This window comes from Aythya marila (assembly GCF_965140915.1).
Source record: "Aythya marila genome assembly, chromosome: 2".
NCBI classification, from domain to species: domain Eukaryota; kingdom Metazoa; phylum Chordata; class Aves; order Anseriformes; family Anatidae; genus Aythya; species Aythya marila.
Genome location: NC_139043.1, coordinates 150046722 through 150057844, shown reverse-complemented (window position 1 = coordinate 150057844; position 11123 = coordinate 150046722). Strand labels below are relative to the sequence as shown.

At 41.3% G+C, this 11123-nt stretch overlaps 1 protein-coding gene across 2 annotated transcripts in view; it reads left to right on the top strand.

The window, feature by feature from the left end:
- Positions 1–730: 730 nt before the first annotated feature.
- Positions 731–11123, top strand: part of ZFAT (zinc finger and AT-hook domain containing) — an 87246-nt gene continuing 76853 nt past the window's right edge. For both annotated transcript variants that reach the window (XM_082753171.1, XM_082753172.1), the window contains exon 1: positions 731–1017. In XM_082753171.1, the coding sequence (XP_082609297.1) occupies positions 999–1017 (19 nt within the window). In that variant the 5' untranslated portion in view covers positions 731–998. The remainder of the gene's footprint in view (positions 1018–11123) is intronic.

Sequence of the window (11123 nt, the reverse complement as noted above, 5' to 3'; positions counted from 1 at the left end):
CAGAAATGTCTCCTCATTTCCAGCCTGAACCTCCCCTGGTGCAACTTGAGGCCATTCCCTCATGGAAGTATCTGTCATCAGGCTCCTTTCAAGAATAAAAAGTTATTAAAAAAAATAACTTACTACCTGAATAAAAACTTTGGAGCTGAGTGAAAAAAAAATTAGTGTGTGATTCACCACAGCTAACACATGCTGATGTATGGCATATGCAGAATAAGGCATATGCAGAATAAGGCATATGCAGAAAATAATAATAATAAAAAAGTGTTGAGGCGCACTTACATAAAAAAATAAACTTAAAAAACACAGCATGGTAGTAAACAGTACGTGAAACATCCCTGAGAACTAATGTTTATTTACAGATCACTTAATATTGTGGACATTTATTTTAAACTTGTACAACTAGGCTCCAGTAGACACGAGGCAGTATTATCAGCCACTGAATTTCCAGTTTGGCCACACGTGTTCTTATAAACTGTTGTGTTTTTTTTTTTTTCTTCACCGCTTTAGAAGTAAATTGTTTAAAAGACGGGAGCTGAGGGGAGCCGGGAGCCCGCGCTCCGCCTGAGGGGAGGGCGCGGCGCGCGCCCCGCCCAACGGTCGCCGCTCAGCCGTTGGGCGGGGCGCGCGCGCGTCCCCCCCCCCTCCCGCTCCCTCTTTCCCCCCCCTCCCTCGGGCCCCGCCCTCTCCCCCTCCCCGCCCGCCGTCGCTGCGGAAGAAGCCGCCGTGTCGGGCGCCGCAGATTCGCCATAACCCGCCTCACCTCCCCCCCCGCATTGCCCCTAAATCCATCAAAATAATTTTATTTATTTATTTATTCTTTAAAGCAGGGAGGCCCGCGGGGCTGCGGCTGGGAGCGATTTTTATTTTTATTATTATTATTATTTGGGCTCTTCCCTTTCCCGACGAGGCCGCTGCATTGGGGTTTCAGTCAGCTCGCAGCCCACCCCCGCCTCATCTCACCTCCCGCCGCCCCCAGCCCCTTTCCCCGCCCGGTGATGGAGGCTGCGGCTGCAGGTGAGCGGGGCTGGGGCCGGGCCGGGCGGGGGAGCGCGCACGGAGCCGCTGACAGGGGCCGAGCGCTGAGGGAAGGGGGGAAGAAAGTAGTCCCGGCTGCGTACCCCTCCGCGTGAGAAAGTAGTCCCCCGAGGAAGGCGGGCAGCCACCTCACCTTACCCACTTTCAGCAGCCGTCGTGTTGCCGCTGAGGGCAATGGGGTGCCGGGGATGTTCGAGAAGGGTCGGGGAGCAGCGGGGTGCAGCGCGGAGCAGCGGGGTGGCGGAAGGATAACGCGCACCAGAGGTGCCGCAGCTCTAAGGGGGCCGCTGGGGGAAGGGGCGGCCGAGGCACGGCGCGTCCTGAAGCGGCCCGGGGCTGCTCTCGGCATCTCCTTGGAGCAGCTGTGCCCCTCGTATTCAGCGGGGTGTGATCATTAAACCTGCGTTCTGTCACCTCAGCCCTTCGTGTGTTGGTCAGGGGGTTGTGGGGATTTACGAGCGGAATCACAGAGTCGTTACGAGACCTCCGAGATTATCTGGTCCAGCCATCGCTCATAAACCGTGTCCCCAAGAAGTGAAGTTACGTAGACATGACAGCCAAAATAATATTGTGTATGTGCTGTCTGCCTTTCACAACCCTGTGTTTGTTGTACGGGTTTGTGAGGTGATGTCGCAATGCTTTAATCCCGGTTAATTGCCCTGTAGACTGACATCTAGCTTTCAGCTGTCATTCCTGGAGATGAATTTTTAATTGATATTTAGAATCCCAAATTATTTCTGGCTCGCCTGGGCAGTGTTCATAGACAGCACAGCTCAGAATTTTATGCCAGAGAGGGAACAGGAGAATAACTTGAATCTAACCAGTGGAATACCCAACAAGTGTTGTGTTGCCTAAGTACTACTTTGTAAAAGCATTCCAGGACCACTTTATATCGTCTCAGCAAGAGCAGTCAGGCACTGGGACGGGTTGCCCAGGGAGGTGGTGGAGTCAAAATCATTGGGGGTGTTCAAGGAAAGGTTGGACGTGGTGTTTGGGGACAGGGTTTGGTGGTGACATTGGTGGTAGGGGGATGGCTGGACCAGTTGATCTTGAAGGTTTTTTCCAGCTTTAATTATTCTATGATTCTATGATTTAGATGGGAAACTAATTCTATTACTAAAAATAGTAATTTTTAATTTACTCAAGCACATTTGTCTTAATAAAAGTAGTGTTGTGAGAGTAGTTGAACCCAGAACTGCTGTGAGTGGCCAGTGCCCAATAGGTGCTGCACCCAAAGCGAGCATTTCCTTTGGGTGTGCTTCCAGAAGCCAGGTTCAGAGCATTTCAGCCAGGGCATCCTGAAAGTGATGGCCGAGTGCATCCTCTTCGCTCATTCTCTGAGGTTCCACATGTTTTGGGTATTACAGTACCATGCCCTGGTGTTTTTGTTGGGATTCCTGCAGTGTTGCGTTTAACCACATGAGGGCGATCTTAGAACGTTAAACAAGACCAAGTCTTTATGGATATGTATCTTCTTAAATGATGGAAGAGCTACTTTGTTTATATATTAGATAAATTGATTATTCTGAACTGCTTCAGGTAAGCTTCTTCCCTTATTATGTTTTCATACAGAGCCATTTGTGGAGAAAACTTGTTGCCTTTATTAGTGGTTTAAACTTGTTAGTAGAAGATCCCTTTTAATCCAGTCCTAAATTTGTATTCTAGGCAACATAAGTGTGTGTAGGCGGTGTCTTCTTTTGAAGAACTTTATAAATACTTCTGGAAAAAAAAGTTACAGAAAGCTAGCGTGTGCAGAAACTAATAAAAATCCATGTGCTTGTATCTGCCTTCATGGGTTAAGCATTAGTAGTTTTAGTAAGATTTCTTTTGACAAATCTAGTAATGCAGAGGTTAAATACAGTGCTTTTGGATTTTGTGAGGATGTGCTTCAGAAAAGGAAGAAGGGTAGGAGCCTTGTGCCTTTTCTCTGTTGGGGCAGCTTCATGACGAGGCAGGTTCTGCTTTCTGGTGATATCTTGGACAGCTCTGAAGCAAATCGATGTAATTTGGAATACTCAGTCTATTGTAACTCACGTTAACCACCTGAAGCTGATGCATCTGTCAAAAGGCAGTACCGCAGCCTGTTACTCCTTTCTTTCTCTACCTCTTTATCGGAGATGATGATGTGAAATCGTTGTGTCAAATATTTCCAAGGCTTTGTGTACCACATTGCTATCACCACGGACATTCACTCACCTTACAGCCCCAGAGTTATACGAAGAAGTGCCTCCCCTTGTTTGTTCTCTGCCTTTTCCAACTCAACGCTGAGGGCAGATCCACTAACGTGAGCAGACAGCAGGGTCCTGGAATCCCCTAGCTCAGAAAAGACCTTCAAGATCACCACATCCAACAGCAACCTGGCCTACTGCAGCCCTTCAGTAAGCCCTGTCCCTTAGTGCCACCAGGTGTCAGACGTTTAATCAGTGCCCCTTGCTGGTCACCTCCTCCTTCATAACTGTTTTACTCTTCATTCTTCCCCACCTTCCAATTCCCTCATTCCCAGCTAGGAGGATTCTGATTCATTCATCTGCTACTGAACTGTGCTGTGTAGTTGGCTGTACTTACGTTTATACCTTTAAAAGAACTTTTTTTCCCCCTTCTTTTAGATTTTCAAGTTAAAGCATCCAGAGTTCTAAGCTGAAAATGGACTTCTGCAGCAATAACCTGTGCTGTTTTTTGTTTGTTGGTCTGTGTTTTAGGACCATCTCGTTGTAGGGCTGTGTATTGTACCTCTGAAGTTTTTGTTTTAGAGTAATCACAGAATCACAGAATTTCTAGGTTGGAAGAGACCTCAAGATCATCGAGTAGTGCACTTCTTACCTTTATTTTGAGGCTGTCTTTAAACTGTTTGCCGTTGTCAAGAGAGCTTTCACAGAAACCTCTCCAAGCCCTTATAGAGTGAAAGTAAATTGAAAAGCTTATTTTGCTTATGACTTACCTCCTTTGAAGGCTCCTTTCATACACAGATTACTTCTGTATTACAGAGGCTCTCAGGCAGGCCTGTTACTGGTGAGGTGTTTAGGAAAAAAAAAAGGCTGCATTCTGCTTTCTTATTTCTCACATTGCTAAAATAATCTTTATTGACCTGCATTACTGTGGTTTTATTTCTTAATTCGTCACCATTTGCAGTCTGTTTGTTTTCCTCATTTCTTTTCTGAGAATGTTTTCTTCTACTAAAGCTTCTTCTCACTGCTATGTACCATGCTCAGCAATTAAAATTATATATATTCTTTTTTCTTGTCCTTTCTAAAACCTTTGATAATTAGTATCAAGTACGATGCTTTTAAATAATCTTCATGCTGATTTAGCTCTTTTTGGAGCCCTTTTTGTGTTTTGTTTTTGTTCTGTTAAGGATGTTTTTAATCTTTATGTGGTTCACATTGTTGAAGTTAAATGTTTGGCTTTTTATCACTCCTGCCCAGGATTTCGGAGTCTTTCTTTAAGCTCCAGACCCAAGGAGAGTCACCCATCCCAAACTGTGTCTCCTCTTGCAGCTTCCCTGCTGAGCGAAGCAGCCGTTCACGGTGTCTAAATATTTAATCTTGGTCTCCTGTCCTGATCTGACATTTGCATAAGGATAATTGAAACCTAACGTGCATCGTTATTTCTCATCTCTGTAACTTCTTCTATCTCCTTCAGTGTGCCAGGGCCATTCCTACCCTCACGGTCAGGCTGTTGCTGATGTGGTTCTGCCACTGCTGTTCTGCACAGAGCAGGAGTTTCCACCTGCAGACATTGTGTTCCTTGTTGAAATGTCCTGTTAGCTGGGACTGATGCTAAGGCTGGGATAACAGGGCATTGCTTCACAACCAGCTACTTTCCTACTTTCTTTTCTCTTTAATTTTTATTTGCAGGCTGTGGTATCCCACTGGTGTTAGAAGAATATTTATCAGAAACTTTGGATGTGTATCTGTCAACATCCTCATTTACAGCTCAGCGTTCCGGTTTCGACACCTTACTAAGTGTAGCACGTTATTGTGGTACCATGTAGATCTCTTTTTTCCTTTTTTAAAGCAACTACAAAGAAATGGAAAACAGAAACAACAGTTTTTCTCAACTCTGTGCTCTCTGTTGTTTCCTGTTGAAGTCTTTTTTCTGTGTTATCCTTAATTTGAAAATCGACTTTACCACTTCAAGGCGAGTCTCTTTCATCTTTGTGGTCTGTTGTGCTTGCTTCAGTCTTCAATTCCAAAACTTTTCCATAATAAGTTTTGGGTTGGGTGTAGCCTGTTACCTCTCAGTGTTCTTTGCTCGTCTCGTAATGCTCCCGTAGGCAGAGATGAAGCTGTCAGCCCAGCTCACAGCACTCGTGTTCCAGGGGGTTAATAGCACCCCCCATAACTGCTGCTTTTTTTCCCACAGCTTTTGCTTTTTCTGTCCTTGGTATATTTGTATTGTATCTTTTTTTTTTAAAGGCAGTTTATTTATTAACCAGACGCATTCACGCACTCCAGTGTGATTTAGTCTTATACTGCGTATCTCTCTGTAACATCTGAGAGCCTCTATAGACGTAGTTTGCTTCGAAAAGCAAACTTCTGGTTGTCTTGGGAAAAGGTGCTGAATGCACATGATTAGGTTTACTTTAAGATCATATTAATTTGTATTGATTTTAGTGTGATTTGGTTGTTTACAGCAATGTCTTCTATAACTAAAGTTCTGTAACCTTCTCTTTTATATCAAAATGAAAAATGTTTGTGGTGTGTAATAATTAAATAAATTATTCCCACCTAAGCAGCTAGAAGTGAAAACAGACACGGCCAGGTGTCCTTTTCCTGAGGAGTGCTGTGCTGCAGGTTTCTTCCTCCGTGGTCATCCTGCACTGGTGAATTGCGCAAAACCAGTTGCTAACACGAGTTTGGGTTCAGGTGAAGGTAGCCCTAAAACCACTTCGTCTTCTCTCTGGCCTGCTGCTCTCAGTGCAGTTGCTTTCTTGGTTGTGGATCTGAGTGTACTTAGCCATTATAGAGGGGATTTGGGGGATGCTACAGCTCCCGAGCAGTAGCAGGCAGTGGGATATTTTATACAGGTTTTATTTTTTTTAAAATGCTTAGTGAGGATCCTGCTTTTCATTTGGAGATGTGCTATAACCCCCCCACCCAATGATTCTTGGTGAATCATAATTCAGAAAACAGCAGGAAACAAGTATTGATCTTGCTTTTAATTCCATCAAATGAAGAGAAATAAAATTAGTCTATACTACTGTCTTTATTAAAATGATAACTGAAGTATTATAAGGTGGAGGAAGAGGTCTAGGGAATAAACCCGTGGCTAAATTATAGCCATTTGGAGTTAAAGCATATGGAATCAAAACTTGCATTCATTTAGAGATTTTTTTTTTTTTTTAATGAGATAGAAAAATGCAGCTGAGAGTTATTTACATTTTTACAGGAATTATGAAATAGTGCTGATTACCTGAAGGTATTAAGAACATGTAATCATGCATTTCAGAGTATTTAAAAAAAGTGTTTTCTTTTTAAAACAGATTAAAGTAGAATTTAATTAAAAACCAAAAAAAGTGTCATTTCTGTGAAGCAATAAAAACATATTACTAATATGTTTTTCAAAATTTCATTTATTTGAAATATCATTGAAAATGGAAAAAGTGTGACATGCACAGAGTGATAGGTTCTGATGCCTATGACAAATATTGTCACTATATTTGGTATTAGCAAAGGCATCAGAATTCAGTGCACTGGCTGTGCCAATTCCTTTATATGTGGTTCAAAGTATTTTTTATACAGAGGAATAATTCTGCCTGTGTTAAACACAAATTACTGGCTTTTTACATATTGCTCTCATGTTAACTGTTACCTCAGTATATGAATACTTCTCCCTAAAGAAACTACCAAGGAAAAGGGTTGTGTATTTTTCTGGGACATTATGATACCTTATGTACTCAGCATTTGTATAGGAAGAGATCTTTAATAAAAACGTTTTATGGGAAGAATTGTGCCCCCTTTCTGATATGATAGGCAGTATTGTTTTTATTGCATTTGAAACTTGAGCAGAAACCCTTACATATTCCCAGTAATTTTCATGTTAGTGTGTAATTACAATGTTTTGTGTCATAAATTTAACTCTACTGGAAAATGTAACTGTATTACGTAAAGAAAGCTTGTGGTTAATATTGCCGTGATCGAATGCTTGCAGGTTTCAAGGCGGAACATAGCCCAGGACAGGGAGAAGTGACAAGATAGTGACCAGGTCAGGCACTGAAGTTACATGAATATCTTTTATAAGCTTGTTTGTATCCCCAGGTAGTGCTGTGCTTTGCTAGTAGATGAAGCTACAACTTGTTTCTGAGCTTATTGTAACATTTGTGTTAGCTCGATATAGACATCGATCAGCTGTTAGTTATCAGGAGTTTTTCTTTTATAATAATTAGTTTGGAAATATTTTTAAGTTGGCACAGATTTTAGGCAGTTGGTTATCGCTGCCTATACTCTAGTGCCAAGATATATTTGGGTGGGAACCGATTTTCCTTAGTCCACAAGTGTAGCTGGTTTTGTAAGAGTGGGCTTGGAGATTTGAGGGTAGCACAATATCTGAGGAAGTTAAACTTGTTGGAGAAAGATCAGAAACAACACTGCTGTTGTCAGGGGGTGCTAGGAGCAGCTGCTGCTGGTGGCAGCCCTGCAGTCTGGTGGCTTTTTCACTCGGTGCAAGGACTATGGGACTCACACGTGGGCTGGACAGTGAGGTTACACGGAGGGGCTCTTATGGAAGGTTTTAATGAGAAACAGGACAGACAGCAGTGATCAGGCCAGGACCTGGTCAGACAAGCATGTTTTCCAGTAACAGTTTACACACAACAGGTCCCTTTTATGCCATTTTCCATTCCTTCCCCCTCCATGTAAGCATTCCTTCATCCATTTAACATCATTCCACAGACCCTCCTCAAATATCCCAAATCTTTCTGCTCCTCCTTTCCCTTTTCTTACCAGTTCCAAAGTCCTGGTGGCCTTCTCCACAGCTGTGCCTGCAGTTTCTTGGTGGCCCATCGTTTAGTAACTGGAGTATTTTGGTCCTTGGCATCAGCTCTGTTGTGCGTTGGCTGCCAGGTTTGTGTCTCTGTGTTCCTGTTCATCATTTCTCCCATTAATTTACTGACCTCCTACATTGAAAATGTCCCTGATCAGATGACCTTAGCTGACTCTCACCTCCCACGTGTCCTTAAAACTGAGAAAAGACTGAGGTCTTTTTTTTTTTTTTTTTTTTTTTTAAGAAATTGATGTTTCTTGGCTCACTATATTCTATTTCCTGGCTGACGGGCAACAGAAGGACTTTGATATAGTTGCTTCTAAAAGGTTTCATATAGAGAACCTTTAAAAAAAAAAAAAAAAAACTCACCTAGTAATTGATTTTGCCACAAATCCTGTGTGCTATGACATGACTTACTCCAGAATTGGGAAAGCTGAGTGGTAAAGAGGAAGCAGCATTTTGGACCTGCACATCGGGTGATGCAACTGAGCATCTTAAATATAAGTTGTCTTTTTTTTTTTTCTTTTTTTTTTTTTGTCCAGAAAATTCTTGGTCAAATTTCTTATTCCTTGGGCCACTAGCTATCAAGTGAACAAAAACTAGCTATCAAGTGGAAAAGCTCCCTTTTGTTTACCTTATTTGTGTTCATTGTGAAAACAAATATTAAAAACAAACAAAAAAACTACCACCAACAACAAATAAACCTCCAGCCTGTGTTTTGTGCTAAAGGAAAGTTTGTGACTTGTTAAAATTAACTCTTAAGTTATTGTCATATAATTGTCATATAATGTCATATAATGATCAAAAGCATACATGGCAATTAGATAATAACCTATTCGCATAAATAATTCTATTTTCAGTAATTCTTCTAATATTACTGCTTTAGAGAAAAAGAGGGTGGACTCTTATATTTTGGGAAGGGGATTGGGAACAGGTGAGCCTAGTCTGCAGCTCCCTGTTTGTCTTCAGTGATCTGTTCATAAATCTCCCTTCTCTGTCTACATGGCTCAGTATAACTATTTTTTTTTTTTTTTGTCTATTTGTACTATAAGAAGTACCTTGAGATCTTTGGAAGAATGGAGAAAAAAAAAGAAATGGCTTTATTTACATTTTAGCTTAATTTGCCACTTTTAGGTGTAAGAAGAAAGTCACTGGTAATATTTATTTCAAGATACATTTATCAGGGTTTACATGGGCAAAGTGAAGATAACAAATTAACACGAGGCAAGCTCAGTAACTGGAATGCTCCAAATTGGTTTTGGCTGAAATTCCTGTTGTTTGTTTACCTGCATACTTGATTACTGTTCCTTTCATTCTCTGCATATTTAATTGCTGTCTAATTAATTGCTCTGTTGATTTCCCACATAATTAATTATCCACTACTTAATCATTGATTCCCTGCATAGTTAATTGACTTATTGCTTATTTGATTTTTACAGTTAATTGCCTATAATTCATTGCTTTATTGCGATACTACCTAATTAGCAAACAGGTAATCAATTATCATTTGCTTATTCCTAATCTAGTGGTTTAGGCCCATGATAAACTGAGCACAGTTTATCTTCTGGTTTCTGACCTCCTTTTCCAGTTATTCTTCCTAAAATCATTTCTTTCATCCATTTTGTTTCAATCTCACTTCTAAGTAGAGCTCATGCATCTTCTCTGTGCCTTCACCAGCACTCCCACCGTGCTCTGCCACCTGCGCTGTTCTCTTCTGGTCTTCAGCTTTATTCCTGTTTGATTATTTCCCATGTTTTTATTACTTGGTGTTAATCCCACAAATTTCTTAGAAAAGCGTTAAGATGAGGTTTTTATAATCAGGCACTTGAAAAAAAACAAACTGACTTTTGGGCATTCTTCTGGTTTTCAGCCCCTCTGCAGGTCTTCACTGGTAGGAACGATAAATAAAATGTTTTATGAGCACAGTTGTTGAAGGAGGAGACAGGAGACACAAAGCAGTGAGCATGAACTTGCAGAGAAAGCAGCTGGAAGGTCAGGAAGCAGGAACAGTGGCAAAGAAAGCCTCAGAACAGAAGTGTCCCCTGCATCGTGGGATTTCAGCATTCGGCTGTGGTTAAACTTTTCTGATAGATGCTGATAGGTCTTGTAGTGGGAACATTAAACACATATTTAGACAGAAGAATCATCATCCACTGTGTTAATAACAGGCATCATTCTTTTTTTTAATAAAAGAATACTGCTAAATAACTGGAGCAGAAGTGATTCAAAGCAACATTTCCATTATAAACTTACTGCAACCAAAATAAAAATGTGTGTGTGCTCGAGACAACAGAATGCCTGAAAAGGATCCCTACCAAGCTCAAAAGACCATGCTGAGTATATTATACGTTTTACGTAGCTGTGTGTGTGTAGGATACAGCATATTCTGTACAGCAGGAATAGTATTTCGACTGCTTTTCAGAGCTATTTTAAGAGATGAAGGCATGCTCTGCCTTTTATTTTTGCAGTAGTTGTATTATTTCTAAGGATTAGGTTGCTTTTGTTAGAGTTTCATTGCAAACAACTGTAAATGAGAGCCAGCTTCACTATTCTGAACATTCAAAAGGTTTTTCTGGAGTGGGGTGAACCATACAATTAGTGTGTCACAGAGGGAGGAGAAGAAAATCAAATAGGGGTAGTGATCTTTGTTTGGGATTGTTTTGGGACTAGGTTCCAAAGTACAGCTTCCTCGTTCTCTTTCACCCCAGATTCATCCCAAGACTCACAGAAAATCACTTAGTTTCTGTACTTACCCAGCTATCCTGTGGATTAGTTTGTACCTTAAATAGTATTGGCTGTTTTGGTTTGATTTCAGTGAGGATACGTTCCTACTTTTCCTTAGTGGAACAGAGGGAGAGGAGGAATTGAAACTGATGTCTGGGCCAGGGGCTTATATACAGAGCTGAGGAACTGGCATGTTGTTAAATTTGGTTCCTGGCTGTTACTAGTTTTTACTGGAAACAGAAGGGAGCAGGGACTATGGAAAAAACATGTTGAAAAATCAAAACGTTCAAGTGAATGACAGCAGTCTTAGAAAGCAGAAAAAGAACCTCAAATTAATTCTGCCAAAAGTTCGTAAGTTTCTTTTTAGTTGAAGTCTTCTG